Source organism: Brienomyrus brachyistius, chromosome 23 (assembly GCF_023856365.1).
Source record: "Brienomyrus brachyistius isolate T26 chromosome 23, BBRACH_0.4, whole genome shotgun sequence".
Taxonomy (NCBI): Eukaryota; Metazoa; Chordata; class Actinopteri; order Osteoglossiformes; family Mormyridae; genus Brienomyrus; species Brienomyrus brachyistius.
This window is the reverse complement of record NC_064555.1, coordinates 14370675-14388324: the sequence shown is the minus strand read 5'-3', so window position 1 is coordinate 14388324 and position 17650 is coordinate 14370675. Positions and strand designations below refer to the sequence as shown.

General features: G+C 46.9%; 1 protein-coding gene across 3 annotated transcripts; it reads left to right on the top strand.

Moving 5' to 3' along the window:
• Nucleotides 1-791: 791 nt before the first annotated feature.
• LOC125718831 (alpha-taxilin-like) lies at nucleotides 792-10281 on the top strand. Of its 3 annotated transcripts, none has more exons than XM_048992958.1 (11): nucleotides 792-864; nucleotides 1579-1767; nucleotides 1963-2205; nucleotides 3609-3700; nucleotides 4618-4788; nucleotides 4941-5135; nucleotides 6357-6476; nucleotides 7820-7894; nucleotides 7981-8073; nucleotides 8177-8272; nucleotides 8754-10281. In XM_048992958.1, exons 2-11 carry the CDS (start codon nucleotides 1587-1589, stop codon nucleotides 9054-9056), a joined length of 1569 nt encoding a protein of 522 aa, XP_048848915.1. In that variant the 5' UTR covers nucleotides 792-864; nucleotides 1579-1586; the 3' UTR covers nucleotides 9057-10281. The 3 variants fall into 3 exon arrangements, with proteins under 3 accessions (XP_048848915.1, XP_048848916.1, XP_048848917.1); XM_048992959.1 differs by having other exon boundaries at nucleotides 792-874; XM_048992960.1 differs by lacking the exon at nucleotides 792-864 and adding an exon at nucleotides 881-1003.
• The last annotated feature ends 7369 nt before the right edge of the window (nucleotides 10282-17650 follow it).

Sequence of the window (17650 nt, the reverse complement as noted above, 5' to 3'; positions counted from 1 at the left end):
TAATGTTCACCAAACGCAATCCCCTCAGCCGTTAAAATCAACCGGAGCATAAAAGCACATTGTCCTGTAAGGTGTTTATTCAATGTCCCAAAATATAGAATAACTTCTTTACGGATTTTTTTTGTAATGTTCCTCCCAAAATGGTTGCAACATAATGCATAATGCTTAACACTACACCTTTAAAACCATTGTAATCACGCAGTTGCTCTACTTTATTAAAATAAAGATGCGATGCATGTATAAAATTTAAATTTTAAAGTGCCCTGCATAAGACTTGATCGTCATTCTACTTAGAAATTACTAATTAGGTTTAGCATCGCCAGTCAAGAGGATGGTTAAATACGTAAAACAACTTTTATCATTCATAAATGATTATGAACACCTAAAAGTAAACAGTTAAGTGAAAATCAGTCCAATACAAAACGGATATTTTACATTGTATGAAAAAGATTTACGCATAAGCTATCGAAATATGATTTTTTTTTTATCACAAAACATTAAGTAAAATTTCGACTTAAATGTAATGTCTTTGTTTAATGTCGACTATTTCAGAACATTTTCTTAAAGTAGTAAACGAAGCTAAATCTCGTAATATTATTCAATCTTAATACTCCGACCTTTTCATACAATAATTACTGGACATCTAAATGAAGTTTTGGAGAAATAGGTTAAATTTCAAGACCAGCGCAGTTTTCGCGATACTAGTCGTAAGGACTACGTTTCCCAGACACCCTGCAGACAAATCTCTAGACACGGCATTTCCGCTTTTTCCAGCCAATCAACGCGTTTTATTCTCAGGCTATTTCCTTTGTCAGTTGGCAGAAAGAAAAACGGACAGTTAAAGTCGATTTGCAGTGGCTGCTTGTGAGTACAGGTAAAACTGTCGCCAAGTATTTAAGTTGTAATGAAGACAGTGAAATTGTTGATGTTTATACATGTTTGGAACTCTTTCTTTCTAACTTGCTCCGTTCAGTTTCGTTTGAACTAAGCTCGCTCTAGCTAAGTACGTAGCAGGGATATATGTTTCTTAAGCCGAAGTGGCAGAGAAAATATAGAAACTTTCTTCGGATTTCAGTGAAGGGACCTTACAGTTAATGTTACTGTTCTTGACTAGCGCTAGATATTTGTGTGTTTTTGCCCCTTTTCGTATCCGAACCCCGGGTGGACTTTCTAGTAATCGTTAATTTTCGGTTTCGGAATTGTTATGAAATCTGCCAGACGGACGAGTGTCGCTGGCGACCTTCATGTGTTTCATTTATTATGATTGCGAATGTCTGCCTTAGGAACCTGTTAAGCCTGTCTTTAAATCTCTTAGCCTATAGAATTATATGCGTGGTGCCACCTCCGGTCACAAACCCGACCTGCCAACACCTGCCACCACTTAGTTACCTGTCGGTGTCAGATACCGGTAACTCGCACACTCAGGTTTTCCTCCTTGGGTACAATCACGCTGCCAGTCTAACACGTGGGCCTGTCATAAGGGACTGGAATACTTTACTTATTTTACTTATTTATTTATGGCCTTGAGGTTTAGTAAACCACTGGATATTTGTTGAATTCGTTGCAATACATCTCCAGGGATAAAGATGAAGAAGCAAGACAGTGAAGGCCAGCATCTAGAGAGCAACAGCAGCGACTCTGTGCCTTTGAGCGCAGAGGTAGTGACTGGACAAAACCCCGAGGCAACTGGGACCCCTGGCAGCTCAGATGGGATCGAGGGCCAGCAGTCTATAGATACTCCACTGGACACACAGGTCAACAATGGAGGTAGGTGTGCCTTCATGTTGCAGGAATAAAGTGATGTGTCACCAAGACCAGAGGAGGTGGAAACTGGACTGTGTTTAATGGCTTCCACTCTCCATGTAAACTCAAGTAATAATTTAGTAGATGCTTATCCACAGCAACTCACAGGTTGTGAAGATTTGAATGTAACCCCCCCCCCAAATCACCATCCTCGTTTAGCTGAAGAGACGACAGCAGAGGAGCTCAGTCGTCAGCTGGAGGACATCCTCAGCACTTACTGCCTGGGCGAGGGCACGGAGGACAGGGCGCTGCCGGAGGCCTGCGACGGGCAGCCCGATGGGGCCGATCTCAGCGGCATGACCGAGCAGGGCGACGATAAGACCGGGGGGCTCAAGCTGAATGGCAGTGTCACTGAAAAGGATCCCAAGAAGGAGCAGGAGAAGAAGAAGGTCAAGGGCTTGGGTGGGTCTGACACACCTCCCCATTTCTCTCAGCTCCTCCTCCTCATCTGTCATGACATCCGTTGTGTGTCTCTAATGGGAGTCATTCTTCCTGTGGGGGGGGGGATGAGCTCACTACTGGGAAATATTGTGATGGAGTCAGCACCTCCTGTATGAAGTGTAGAAGAAATTACCCTGTGGCCAACGCTGTATTCATGTCACATTTTCACTATGTGCTTTACCAGTAACTGAAAAGACAGAGAACTGTCTATTCTCCTTGTCTTCAGTGTCTTGCTCAAGGACACTTTGATGGGGTCAGGAGGAACCAGGGCTCAAACCTGCAACCCTCCAGTTGCCAAACGAAAGCACTACCTCCTGTGCCGCCATCTTCCCCTGAATTACCATAATACTGCCTAAAAGTGACCGAATACTTAAAATGACGGGAAAAAAAATCAAACACGTCAGCAAAAACTGTCACATCCATCCATTTTCCAAGCCACTTATCCTACTGGGTCGCAGGGGGTCCGGAGCCTATCCCGGAAGCAATGGGCACGAGGCAGGGAACAACCCAGGATGGGGGGCCAGCCCATCGCAGGGCACACTCACACACCATTCACTCACACACCATTCACTCACGCACCATTCACTCACGCACCTACGGGCAATTTAGCAACTCCAATTAGCCTCAGCATGTTTTTGGACTGTGGGGGGGAAACCGGAGTACCCGGAGGAAACCCCACGACGACATGGGGAGAACATGCAAACTCCACACACATGTGACCCAGGCGGAGACTCAAACCCGGGTCCCAGAGGTGTGAGGCAACAGTGCTAACCACTGCACCACCATGCTGCACCCAAACTGTCACATACTATACTTATAAAAAAAAAAAAAAACGCCCCCACCTTGTTTGATCTGTCTCACACCACAACCCTAGAGGGCGCAGAATGTTTTTGATGCAGCAAACCCACACACACAGTGCAAATAATTTTGAGTAGTTGCTTCAAACAATCTTGACTTCACAAGTTACCGCTACGCATTTTTCTTCATGATGCTATCAACGAATTCTGAATTTTCTGCACTGGTTGTTATACGTTTATGTTTCTCTCCTATTGTTGTTGCGGTGGCTGCTGGGAAGCCTTGAAATTCAGTATTGCTGAATACTATTCACTTATTGCTAAAACGACCTCGATTTTGTCTGAAGTGTACGGCCACCTTAAGCCTACACAGGGCTACTGTTTAGTCAAAGCTGCGCTAGAAATTTCCTACTACTTAAAGTCACTCACATCTCCAAGTGACGTTAAACGAAAGCTGGGGTGCCCGTTAGACTGGAAAAACCCACCCCTGTTCCTGACATTTTTGTTAACAAAGTGGGTCAAAGGTGAAGATGCCTGAGCTGTCTGTCTTTCTTTTCTTTTATTGTGCAGGTAAAGAGATCACGCTGTTGATGCAGACACTAAACACCCTGAGCACGCCGGAGGAGAAGCTGGCCGGCCTCTGCAAGAAGTATGCCGAGCTGGTGAGTGTCTGTCAACCTTCTGTGGAACATTCCGGAAAACAACACACTTTGGCTCCAGGTTATGAAAGTTAAATCTTGTAGCCAATGGCTTTCCAGCTACCGACAAGGGATTGAGACATTTAACTATTATCTCCTCAATTAGATATGGTAATATACTGTAAAAAGACAAGTGTAATGCAAAAAGCCTCCTGTGGGGCAGGCAAGCTGGTAAACTGCCCTTGGAGGATTGGATTCAGTGGGTTTATTACCAGTGTATGTAGAGGTGGGTGGTCTTGATGGCCTCCACACGAGAGTCTTTATCCTTTTCTGGGAGTGACCCCAATCTTACGCCAGGTGTCCTGCCTCTGGGGAAAACCGTCACACTACGGGATTAGCTCCCTGCAGCCCGTGATCCTAACCGCAGTGGAGGTCATCACCACTGCAGATGAACACCACCACGTTCCCACAGGTGTCAGAGAACAATGGGCTGGTTTTTTGATTCGCAGTGTGCGCCTGTGTTCCATCACGCCTGCCTGTGGCATGCAGGGAGGCTGCCAGCTTGAGGGAGAGGGCACTCTGCCACGGGTCTGTGTCGCTTTCAGCTAGGGCGAGATGGCATGAGGGAGCCCAGGGAAATGGCATTCTGCTGGATGCAGCAGATTTTGAAAGGAGCAAATTCATTTGAATAATCCCTGGTAGCAGTTGAGCTTTTCTCTGACCAGACCAAAACGTGGTCCCATTCTGAATATTTTGTCCATTCAGTGCTTAGCAGGACACCTGTTCACATGCAGCATCGCAGTTTTATCTGCGGTCTTGCCTGTGATGCTGCGGGCCGAGTGCTTAACCCAGATTGACGAAGGATGCCATTGTGACTCCAATGGAATAGACAGTAACATCTCAATTGGTTTAAAATGCCACGGCCCTCGGTTCTGTTTCAGTTGGAAGAGCATCGCAACGCACAGAAGCAGATGCGGGTGCTGCAGCGGAAGCAGGCACAGCTCATCCAGGAGAAGGACCACCTGCGCAGCGAACACAGCAAGGCCATTCTGGCGCGCAGCAAGCTAGAGAGCCTCTGCCGGGAGCTACAGAGACACAACCGCACACTCAAGGTGCCACCTAAGTGTTGGGTGGGGTCGTTTGCGTGAGGTTTCCCTGAGGCATCAATGTCTTAGAAGGGGTAGGGCCCGTGTGTCAGGTGGGATCATCTGTAGTCTCTGTGAGGTTTCCCCAAGGCATGACTGTCCCGGTTGGGCCATTGCAGGAGGATGGCGTACAGCGAGCCCGCGTGGAGGAGGAGAAGCGCAAAGAGGTGACGTCCCATTTCCAGGTGACGCTGAACGACATCCAGGCACAGATGGAGCAGCATAATGAGCGAAACAGCACACTGAGGCAGGAGAACATGGAGCTGGCCGAGAAGCTGAAGAAGCTCATTGAGCAGTACGAGCTGCGTGAGGAGGTACTCCGTCTCACTACTGCTCCTGTCTCCTAGGCCTCCTATGTCATCAGCCTTAGTTTTCCTACTTGACACGTTTAGACTCTCCCATAGTTGTTTTCTTCATGGTTCCTTCTGAGATTTGGTCCAACAGAAATCATGAATCCATGTCTTAATGGCTCCATAAAAGGCAGTGAAATGCAGGGTGGGTATATTGTTGGCCTATAACAGACGGTCTAGGGGGGAGGTTACTTTTACTGAGGTCAGAAACCAGACGGGAGCTGCTGCAGGGGCTGCTGCTGAATGCTGGCTCTCCAGGGACATTCCACTGTAAATCTCCCAGTGGGACTGGATTAATGACTCCACTGGAGTTCCTGGGAGCTGAACACAGCCTCCTTTATTAGCTGGAGGCCTGCAGCCCAGCCTCATCTGCTTTTCTAGATGCAGGTGCAAAGTGCAAATTCCCCACCCTTTGGCCTCCAGTGTAGGGATCCACTTATTAGAGTGGCTGGAAACTTCTGGAAAGTGTGACCTGTCGAAGCTTCACTGCCACCAACGACCGAGCCGTACCTGACCTGTGCCGAGAACTGGGGCTTTTACATTGCAAAGCTTAACCGTGCTGACATGGTCCTGCTCACTAGCAGAGTCACCACCATCCAGTTGGTCAAAATGCATGATTATCCGTCATGACATGATTATCGCACATCTCTCCAAACTTGGAATTTCCAACCTCCTACTTAAAGTAATAAAACAGCTGAATGGAATGGATTTGTAATGCAAATTTACGCAAGCAAATGCTAATTATGCTGGCATATGATACTTGCATAACATGCTGATTCTCACAGACATTGGTAGCGGAAAATCAGCACACAGTAAAAAACAAAAATAATTGCACATAGTAAATCATGATGTACACCATCTGGGCAATTAATAAGCGTGCGTTCAGTTTTATGTCACTCAGCTGGAAAGCAAGCAGGAACCTCACTGTAACTTTCGTGGTTCTGCTTGCGTACGGTTTGGTTCCAGTGTGCCAGTGGAAAATAGAATAGAATACTTCTTTAATGTCCATCAAATTTACATCAAATGGAAATTCATTTTTGACAGTGAACAATTCAACACACAATACAAGCAACACTATACACAATAAACATATCAGTGCAACTATATATAAGTAGGATATGTTATAAAAGCGATAACAAAAACCACTGGATAATGTGTGTCCCCGTTCCACCCGCGTTTCCGCAGCACATCGACAAGGTGTTCAAGCACAAGGATCTGCAGCAGCAGCTGGTGGATGCCAAGCTCCATCAGGCCCAGGAGCTGCTTAAGGAGGCTGAGGACCGTCACCAGAGAGAGAAGGACTTTGTAAGTGAGAGCCGTGAAGGAGGCTGGTGGCGGGATGTCGGGGGAGTGACACGCGAGGCAGCCAGTCAGAGAGGGGAAATAGAACATGTTTGATTAAACCTAGCTAATAGCCTGTGGAATCTGAAAAGAAAGCCTCCCCCCCTTCTGGTCATTGACCAATGGCAGTCCTTATGAGTAAGGGTTATGTTTTAATATTGGGTGAAAGGATAACATCCTGGTGGAGAGTGTAGCATTAATGAGCTTTTCATTAGCATTTTATTTATATAGCAGATGCTCTTATCTAAAGCAACATACATTTATATTGGGCAGGCAGGGTCAGGCTCCCCAGTCCCTGGAGCAAATGAGGCTTAACCTTCTGAGGTCTAGGGGTAGGGAACACACGTTCACTGTGGTCTCACATTTCATTCAATATCATAATTTATTTGCCATGAATGAAGTTTATTTCGTATATATTTGTTTTGGCATTAAACTCATCTTAATGTGTACTTGATGTGTAATAGTGTACTTTGTAAATATGTCAGATTTATGTGAAGTTTGTAATTTGACATCAAAGTATAGTCATTGCAAAATGCAGTTTGGATCCCTTGCAGAAACATTATAAAATTACATAGTAAGCAATGGTGGCAGTTTGTTTTGATCCCAGATATCTGATCACCAAAGTCATTGGCTACATGAAGATGACTAAATGGTGTAATTGCAACATTCAGCTGAGCTTTGACTTCATTAACCAGCCACAGTCTCCATCGTATGACATCACCATGTTGGTCTGCATTTTTTCTTCTTATTTTCAAACTCAATGCTTCCAGCCAGCAGGCCAGGGACTGTGTGTGGCTCAGTACGCTAAGCCGCTGTGCTGGTTCAAGCCTTTTTGTTGTTGTTGTTGATGCTGCTATCATCATCATCACGAAATAGACACACCCTTAGACTGCTCCAAACAGCTTTAGCAGGTGAACATATTCCTGTTTTGTCTGTTTATCTATGACATGTCCCTTAACAAAAGGCATACGCAATAAAACAGGTACTGGAGAAATCTGTGTTCTTTGCTGCTTAACAGAAAACAATGGTTTTAATTAATGCAGTGATGTCATAGGATGAGAACTGTGACTGGTTAAAGAAGTGAAACGCAAGCCCCTCCCTTCTTGACCCAGGGATACATCAAACTCGGCAGAATCAGGACATGCTTGTCCACAGATCTTGGATTTTGAAGCAGAGACACAGTGATCACAAGCAACAGCATTCTCTTCAGTGCTAACTCTAGGCTAACTCCAAACACCCTCTGTGATTAAACCAGGCATTGGCTTCCAGCTTCACACAAACTGACGGGTCACCCTCTCTGTCCGCAGCTCCTGAAGGAAGCAGTGGAGTCCCAGAGGATGTGTGAGCTGATGAAGCAGCAGGAGGTCCACCTAAAGCAGCAGGTGAGGACGGGCCCTCAAGATCGGCGGGAAGCCTTAGCGTCATGTGGCCAAGAAGTCTCCAGCATTCCCCTTTCTCCTTTCCCTAGTTGTCCTTGTACACGGAGAAGTTCGAGGAGTTCCAGAACACGCTCTCCAAAAGCAACGAGGTTTTCACCACGTTCAAGCAGGAGATGGAGAAGGTGAGTAGCCTCTAACCTCGCTCCGGTCCGGAGTCCTGTAGGTGGCCGCGTCTCCCTGGGGGGAGGGGGGCTGTGGTCACTCCGTGCCTGTGCTTGCCCGTAGATGACGAAGAAGATAAAGAAGCTGGAGAAGGAGACGACGATGTACCGCTCCAGGTGGGAGAGCAGCAACAGGGCACTGCTGGAGATGGCGGAGGAGGTACCTGCTGTTGCTCGCCCACTCTCACACTGCGCTCGGTCTGACCTAATCTCCCTGCCACTGACCAGCAGAGCATTTGACCTCTTTATGCACCAAATGCAGAGACAGATGACCACACTGTTTTATTTCACCAAAGTGTCTCCATTGTCATCTTCAGCTACATGATCCATGGGTCAAATACCGAGATGAAATTATGATCTTGTTGGTCGTGGTGTAAGAAACGGTAATAAAAAGAATTTAACTATACCTGAGACAGGCTACTGCTCGGCGTCACACCACCATAATGCCAAGACCCTTTCATAAACTGATATTAATAAGGAAGCGTGCTCTGTAAATCTTTGAGAATTCATTGGTGTGCAAAGCAGTGATTTTTGCCTGCGATTGGTGCATTTTGTTAGGGCTCATGTATATCGCTGCATGTTATTGGCACTTCCATTCGGGGTCTTGGCTGACACACCCCGATGTCACTGTATCCGTGCAGAAGACGGTGCGCGAGAAGGAGCTGGAGTGCCTTCAGGGGAAGGTGCAGCGGCTGGAGAAGCTGTGCCGGGCGCTGCAGATGGAGCGCAACGAGCTCAGCAAGCGGGTGCAGGGCCTGGGGGGCCCGGGGGAGGGCGTGGAGATCGGGCCGCAGCCCCCAGCACTGCCCAGAGACTCTGACGAGGGGGGCTCTCCCGGCAGCCCAGAGCCAGAATGCACCCCCACCCCTCCAGCATGCCCACCAGCCAGTCACTGTGGCCCGGAGCTGGAGGCAGAGTCCAGCACCCTGGCGGCTCAGGACTGAGCGCCCCCCCTCCCACCCCCACTGCTTTCTTTTCTCTCCATATTCTTCCAGAGATCACCAGTCTTTTCTAAGGGCAAAACCACATGTCTGTCAAGGGAAAAAAATCTTAATTAGTTTAATCCCCCCCCCCCCATAATGCATACATTGCTACAAGGAACTGTGCTGCTGTTTGTGAATGCAGAGCATCTAGTTTCTGTCTCTGCGGTTTTTGTTTCTCCCCTCTGTGTCGGGTCCCTTTACACAAGCCGCCCCTGATCTCTGCACTCTGCAGGAGGCCCTGTCCCTGTTCCAGGCATGGCTGCTGCATCGTCTGAATGGGCGACATCCGTCCCTCTGTCCTTATCCGCTGCCTTAACCTGCGCACTGGGGGGCGCGTAACCCCAGCACCGTCTCATTAAGTCGCTTCACTTTCAGAAACCACAGCATTTTGTCGCTTTTCTTTTGAAGACCAAGGGGCTAAATTGAGAAGCCCATAGCATGTGTCATGTAACGGCCAGGTGCTTTCATGTTTTACACTCTGTTCTCCATATCAGTCTGTTTTTGACACCTTTATGTTTTGCACAAGTCAGCTGACATGTAGGTTGTTTATTTTTTATAAGACAATATTTGCCACATATAGATGAAATTGCACTAGATTTATTACATAATCTTGTGTACCAATGCTAATGAATGATTGCTATTCTTGGACCAATTCATAGCTGTTATCTTTCCTATAAAATGCTTCCCGTACAAATGAGATTAAATGATTAAAATATTATTGGTTTGTTTGTTGTGTGGTTTATGCATTTGGGGTTAGGTCAAATTGGTCAATCTGCACAACCCAAACAAAACTTGATTGGTAAAATGTTTAAATTTCGCCTCATTTCTTCCTGCTCGATTTTGGGTCATTCTCCGTTGTGTGCTGCAGAATGCCTCCCATCCAACATTACCTATGAAAGGATGGTGTAACCTGAATGTACTAACGATATTTATTTATGGCACTAGCGGCACGGAAGTATTGTATCCTTTGTGTCCATGTGTTTTTTTTGTTTGTTTTTGCACTGTCAGTATATTTCGTGTGTCGTCTCACCAGTAGACTATAGAATTCACAGGATCCTCATTTCTGTACTTTTCATAACTATTAACCAGGTACCAAAGACTGCATTGCTCTTCTGACCTCTGAAGTTTGCTGTACTGTATCTGTGTTTGTACGGTCTGCATTTAAAATAAAACACCTCCGTTTTTATGCTTTTGTTTCACTTAGGCCGTGTATTCAGGTGAAACTCTTTGCCTCCAGTGGCCTGGTGGTCATGTGATACTGCTGCTTCCCCTCGCAGGTCTGCTGAAGTTCACCGTTCGGCTGTCTGTGCTCAGTGACGCCTAAGCTTTCAATAAAAGCGATCATGCCTTTGCCTCTGGTGCCTGTCAGTTTTGATAATGAACCCAGTTGTAGTGGCAAATCATCGTTTCAGTTCATTTAAAAGCACGGTGGGGTGGTTGGTTTCACGCAGGTTCCAGGTGCATGTGTGGCAGAGGATGGAACCTAAATGGTCACGTGGGGGCAGTGTGGTCCTGCACACAGAAAGAGGCACCTGCCGTATACAATTACCCATCTTTGTGTTATGCCAACTAATCATGCAACTGTGCTTTAAATGCATGAATCCCACCTGCCCCATTCTCTTTTACTCTCTGTCTCCTCCCACAATCCAAAGACAGTTTAGGCAAATCGGTACGTTTAAATTTCCCATATTGGAGCGTGGGTCTCGTATTGGATTGGTATCCCATCCGGAATGGCCCGTGCCTCATGCCCTGTACTCCCCAGGGTAAACTACAGGCTTGCCGCAGCCCTCACTGCATACACATTTTATGAAAGATGAGATTTGGTACAGTGACAGATCACTGCAATCAGGTCATTCCAAAATGCTTATTTTTCCCCAGGTAAAAACAGCTATTCTCACCTAAGTTAAAAAGGTGAAATTAAATAGGGAGAAAAGGACACCTGTGGGGCAGCATGGGGGTGCAGTGGCTAACACTTCTGGGACCATGGTTCAGATCTCTGCCAGCAATCCATTTCCGCCCACCAACCTTCTGACACCCCCAGCAACCTTCTGACACGCCTACAAAACTTCCGACACCCACAGCAACCTTCTGACACGCCTACAAAACTTCCGACACCCACAGCAACCTTCTGACATGCCTACAAACCTTCCGACACACCCAGCAACCTACTGACACCCCCAGAAACCTTCCAATATGCCCACAAACCTTGCAACACCCCCCAGGAACCTTCCAATATGCCCACAAACCTTGCAACACCCCCAGGAACCTTTCAATATGCCCCCTACTCCAGCCTGTGCAGAGATCTATACTTGGATACTGCTGCAACTGCTCCTCAGACGCGAGGTGGTCCAGAGGTGCGACCATAACTCTGCATATCACAGCCTTCCATAATCTGTTTGTTTATCCTTCAGGAAAAGTACATTTTTAACAATAAAGCCTAGCTAAGCTCAAATCAAATAAATCGCAGGGCCCTGATGGCATCTTACCTTACCTTACCTTACCTCTTTCTTTAGAGATGAGGGATATTATTAGCCAACCTTTAACATTAATATTCCAGAAATCGTTATCTGCTGGTGTGGTACCCTCATATTGGAAGCATGCTAATATAATGCCCATATTCAAAAAAGGGGAGAGAAGTAATCTAGAAAACTATAAGCCAATCAGTTTAACTAGCATAACTGGAATGGTAATGGAAGCTATAATCCAAGTGAAAATGGTAGATTACCTGGATGCAAATAACATTTTGAGGGATAGCCAACATGGATTTGGGAGAGGTAGATCCTGTTCAACTAATTTTCTACAGTTCTTTGAGGAAGCTACAAGAGAAATTGATCACAAAAAAAGCCTACAATGTGATCTTAGATTTTGAGAAGGCCTTTGATGTTGTTCCCCACAAATGGCTCTTGCTTAAGCTCAAAGCTGCAGGGATTTTAGTAACTGCAGCTTGCTTGGATCAAACACTTTTAACAGATAGGAAGCAGCAGGTTGTTATTAGAGGCACAATGTCGCAGTGGGCCTGCGTTCATAGTGGGGTACTGCAGGGTTCAATTTTAGGACCACTATTGTTCCTAATTTACATTAATGATATTGACACCAATACGTGTGTGACACCGGCCGAGTAAGAAGGACAGGGATCCAGAAATGCGAGCTGCAGCGAGATTTAATGTAAGCGAGGGTCAGAAGCCGGGGAATCCGTCCAACAGGGAGACACAGGACAGGAGCACACGGGGAAGCGGTAACAGGATGTGCCGGACTCAGCGGGGGAGACAGGTCAGGTTCGGGAACGGGTCTGGGGAGAGGACGAGGAGAAGGCAAGGTGAACACACAGGGCAGACGGACCAGGTACGGGAAATCAGGGAGACGAGAGACAAGAAAACGCTCAGCAAGGCTCAAAGACATTGGCACAATACTTCGCAGCGTCCTCCGGTTTGTCTGTGTCTTTTGACTGCTAGTTAATGAGGATCGCTGTGACGCATCTGGTGGGCTCTGCCCCTGTGGGCGTGACAACGTGCAGTAAACTGGTTAAATTTGCAGACAACACCAAGGTGGGTGGTGTAGCAGATACTGATCTAGCAACACAGAGGCTACAATGGGATCTGGATTTAATTAGCAACTGGGCTGATACCTGGCAGATGAAATTGAACATAAATAAATGTAAGGTAATCGACGCAGGGAGCAGAAATACAAAGTACAGATATTTTATGGGTTCCACTGAAATAAAGGTAGCTGATTATGAGAAAGACCTCAGTGTGTATATTGACGCTTCTATGTCCCACTCTCACCAGTGTAGGGAAGCAATAAAAAAGGCCATTTTGGATGTTAGGTTACATCTCTAGTTGCGTGGAGTGTAAGTCAAGGGAAGTGATGATATAATTCTTTGGTAAGACCCCACCTAGAATTTTTTGTGGAGATTTGGTCACCATACCTCAAAAAGGACATTGTTGCCTTCGAAAAGGTGCAACATAGGACTACAAGAATGATTCCTGGTCTTAAAGGAATGTCTTATGAGGAGAGGTTAGCTGAGCTGAATCTATTTAGCAAAGGAGACTAAGGGGGGACATGATTCAGGTATATAAGATTCTAACAGGTCTGGATGCTGTTCAGCCAAATGGCTATTTCAATATTAGTTTAAATACTAGAATTCGTGGCCATAAGTGGAAATTATCAGGAGAACATTTTAAAACGAATTTGAGGAAGCACTTCTTTCCACAGCGTGTAGCTGGAGTATGGAATAGTCTTCCTGCTAGTGTAGCACAAGCCAAAAACCTGGGTTCCTTTAAATCAGAGATAGATAAGATTTTAACAACTCTGAGCTATTAGTTAAGTTCTCCCCAAACGAGCTTGATGGGCCGAATGGCCTCCTCTCGTTTGTACATTTCTTATGTTATTATGTTTTAATTTGTACATTCTACTTCAAAGATCTCTCTCACTCCAGCATGCATTGTTGTTGGCATAAAAAACTTGGTTGTAAATACACGTATTGGTTGGAATATGATTTTTTTACTACCATCATATTTGCGAATGGTTAGTAACTGAGGATTGGATGCATAAGGTTTTACATAAGCTACAATAAAATATCTTAACTGACAATATATTCAGCTACATACGTTAGAGTGTTTAGGGCAGGGCTCTCTGATTCCAGTCCTGGAGGTCCAGAATCCAGAATCCAATTTCCCTGTTCAAACACACCAACTAAACCTGATAATTAGATGATCAAGATGTATTAGATCAGAGAAATATGCAAACTGTGCTGGATTCTGGCCCAGGGACCACAACTGGGGAACTCTGGTCTATGGCTTAATGAGTCTCACCTTCCCATGGACCTTGAACACCCTCTAGATGGTGCATGGCCTATAGGTCTGGGGTGGAGTCACAAGGGGATGAGGGCCCAAAAGCCCCATTGGTGCTGGAGAGGAAGACATGCAGACAGCTCCCCAGGTCCAGGTCCAGGTCCAGCACATTGTGGTAGTCTGGGGTCAAGGGGTCAGGAGGTAGAAAAGCAAGGTTTAAAGGGCTTTAAAAACAGGAAAAGACTGCAGTTGATGGAAACGTACCCCAGACAACTGACCCTAGAGGTCTTAAGACGGCCCAGATGCATATCTGAAAGGCTGAAAGGGACACGTACCTGTGATGTTGATTTTGTGAGCCAGTGGAACACCGACCTCCCCCACAGCACTCAGCATGGCACTGTAGCTTAGTGGATGCTGATTAATTACAATTTAACAGTTAATCATCATTCATTAATATTTAATAAATAAAACTTGGTCCCACCAGAGGTGGAGATTTCAGGTCCAGAAAGTACAAATCCAGACGAAGAGTCAGAGTCACAGAGTACTCAGCTGGTTGGTTGAAACAAAATCTTGTACTTTCTGGACCTGAAATCTCCACCTCTGGACCCCACATAGCATTACTCTGTTTCTACCAAAGGAAACATTTACCACTGTTAAATGCCTTGTGACGGCTTCTTAATGTCAGGATAACGTTTGGGATGCCATAGTGCTGTCTGAAGTGAGCACAAACAACAGCATGCAGTGAGAAACATGCCTGAATTTTGTATTATGAGCTGAACAAATACCAAAAAATAAAGCACCTTCTGTGCCAGCTCAGCAAAGCCTGGTACCTGGCAGCCTCTGATGATGTCAGGGAGCACAACAACGCAAAAGGGAGTGGGGGTCAATGGATTTGGTTAATAGACATTTCTAAGAACAGTTCACAGCAAAAAAAAAATATATACATTACATTTTTTTTTTTTTTTACGAAGTACAAACTTATTACTCCATATTTACTTCAAGTTAGTTACCTTTTTGATTCTCTGTGGAAATTTGTGCGAATTTAGAAATTACACTCAAATGGAGGTTGTCTAAAAACAATTTACAGATTAAGCTGATTGGGCGGCTAAATCTCACAAAATTTTATTGGAGGCAAATCCATCCATCCATCCACCCATCCATCATCTTCCTGCTTATCCGGGGTCAGGTCGCGGGGGCAGCAGTCTCAGCAGGGAAGCCCAGACTTCCCTCTCCCCGGCCACTTCATCTAGCTCTTCTGGGGGGATCCCGAGGCGTTCCCAGGCCAGCCGGGAGACAAAGTCTCTCCAGCGTGTCCTGGGTCTTCCCCGGGGTCTCCTCCCAGTGGGACATGCCTGGAACACCTCCCCAGGGAGGCGTCCCAGAGGCATCCGAATCAGATGCCCAAGCCACCTCATCTGGCTCCTCTCGATGCGGAGGCTCTACTCTGATTCCCTCCCGAATGACTGAACTCCTCACCCTATCTCTAAGGGAGAGCCCAGCCACCCTGCGGAGGAAACTCATTTCGGCTGCTTGCACCCGCGATCTCGTTCTTTCGGTCACTACCCATAGCTCATGACCATAGGTGAGGGTAGGAACGTAGATCGACTGGTAAATTGAGAGCTTCGCCTTTTGACTCAGCTCTCTCTTCACCATGACAGACCGATGCAGCGCCCATGCGGACCAGGCTCTGGAACCGGTCATACAGGGACCGAACCGTCCTTAAAGGGGGGCCCGGTACCCCATACTCCCGGAGCACTCCCCACAGGGCTCCCCGAGGGACACGGTCGAATTCCCTCTCCAAGTCCACAAAACACATGTAGACTGGTCGGGCAAACTCCCATGAACCCTCCAAAACCCTGCTGAGAGTATAGAGCTGGTCCACTGTTCCACGGCCAGGGCGAAAACCACACTTCTCCTCCTGAATCCGAGGTTCGACAATCCGGCGGACCCTCCTCTCCAGGACCCCCGAATAGACCTTGCCAGGGAGGCTGAGGAGTGTGATCCCCCTATAGTTGGAGCACAACCTCCGGTCCCCTTTCTTAAAGAGGGGGACCACCACCCCGGTCTGCCAGTCCAGAGGCACTGCCTCCGATGTCCACGCGATGCCGCAGATGCGTGTCAGCCAGGACAGCCCCGGAGCAACCAGAGCCTTGAGGAACTACGGGCAAATCTCATCCACCCCGGGGGCCCGGCCACCGAGGAGTTTGACCACCTCAGTGACCTCCGCCCCAGAGATAGGCGAGTCCACCCCCAAGTCCCCACACTCTGCTTCCATATCGGAAGGCGTGTCGGTGGGATTGAGGAGGTCTTCGAAGTATTCCTTCCACCGACCCAAAACGTCCCAAGTTGAGGTCAGCAGCGCACCATCCCCACCATAAATAGTGTTGATGCTGCACTGCTTTCCCGCCCGGAGCCGCCGGATGGTGGACCAGAATCTCCTCGAAGCCGTCCGGAAGTCGTTCTCCATGGCCTCACCAAACTCCTCCCACACCCGAGTTTTTGCCTCAGCAACTGCCAAAGCCGCATCCCGCTTGGCCTGCCAGTAGCTGTCAGCTGCATCTGGAGTCCCACAGGCCAAACAGGCTCGATAGGACTCCTTCTTCAGCTTGACGGCATCCCTTACCACCGCTGTCCACCAGCGGGTTCGGGGATTGCCGCCGCGACAGGCACCGAGCACCTTACGGCCGCAGCTCCGGTCAGCCGCCTCCACAATGGAGGCACGGAACATGGCCCATTCGGACTCAATGTCCCCCGCCTGGAGGCAAATACCCAATGAAATGCATTCCGGGACATGAGTTTTCCCCGATTCGAAAACATTGGCTATTGTTCCATATGAGACGACCCCAGCACACATGCTACATACACACATGCTGACCGAATAGCGCTCACCGTAGCTGTATCGTACCAGGCGGTTTAGCCGACCTCAGCTTGACAGAAGACCAAAATGTGCAACCGAAGCACTAATTCCATGCAATCGCCCTCAAGTAATAGGCTGTATAAATTAAGATCAATTTAATCTGAAAGTTCAGCTTTGGATCCATATGATGGCATGGTTTGGAGAACTGATTTCAGGAGGGTGACCAGCTGATCGCCACTGTACAACCATCACTGATTGTATTTTTAATTCTTTTAAATGTCTGTAAAGCACTCTAAACCCTGTGGCTAAAACAGTGCTACATATAGTGATTGAACGCCAGGTGCTGGTTGTTAAAACTACAAATACACCAGAGATCAAATTTTACCCCCCATACAAAAATACCTTGAGGAAATTTAACACACAGTACAGAAAAAGTAATCCAAGGGAATTGGTCAGTAAAGTGTTAAATAATTAATGCTAATGTAATCAGCCTATGGTACCCAACTTACCAGGTTTGGGCTGTTGGTACTTCATTTCCAGTGTTCAGGTTCAGAAAATAATTGGACTTGAGCAGTTGAGCATACAGTGGACTCCGACTTGGCCACCTTAGCGTGGTTAGTCAAGGTTCCATGTGCAAATGTCTGGGAAAGTATTGGCCAAAACAAGGCAGCAGATCACTCCATTTTCTCAGGCACTACTTACAGGAACCACCCCCCCTCCCCCCCAAGTTTTTGTACACAGTTCCTATTTTACAAGGTAAAGTACTACAGACTGTCAAAAATTGCACATCAAGAACCAACACCTAAAAAACGGAAACGAACTTCATAGTCAGACATCCGGCTACATCATTTACCCCAGGAAAGTTGCAGTAAACCAACAGCTAAACACAAACAGAACAACAAAGAACA

Bases quoted from the DNA above. Each gene is read 5' to 3' on its own strand.
- LOC125718831 (XM_048992958.1), top strand. From the start codon at position 1,587: ATGAAGAAGCAAGACAGTGAAGGCCAGCATCTAGAGAGCAACAGCAGC. The intron at 7,895-7,980 runs GTGAGGACGGGC...TCCTTTCCCTAG, and splicing joins AGGTCCACCTAAAGCAGCAG to TTGTCCTTGTACACGGAGAA. The intron at 8,273-8,753 runs GTACCTGCTGTT...GTATCCGTGCAG, and splicing joins TGCTGGAGATGGCGGAGGAG to AAGACGGTGCGCGAGAAGGA.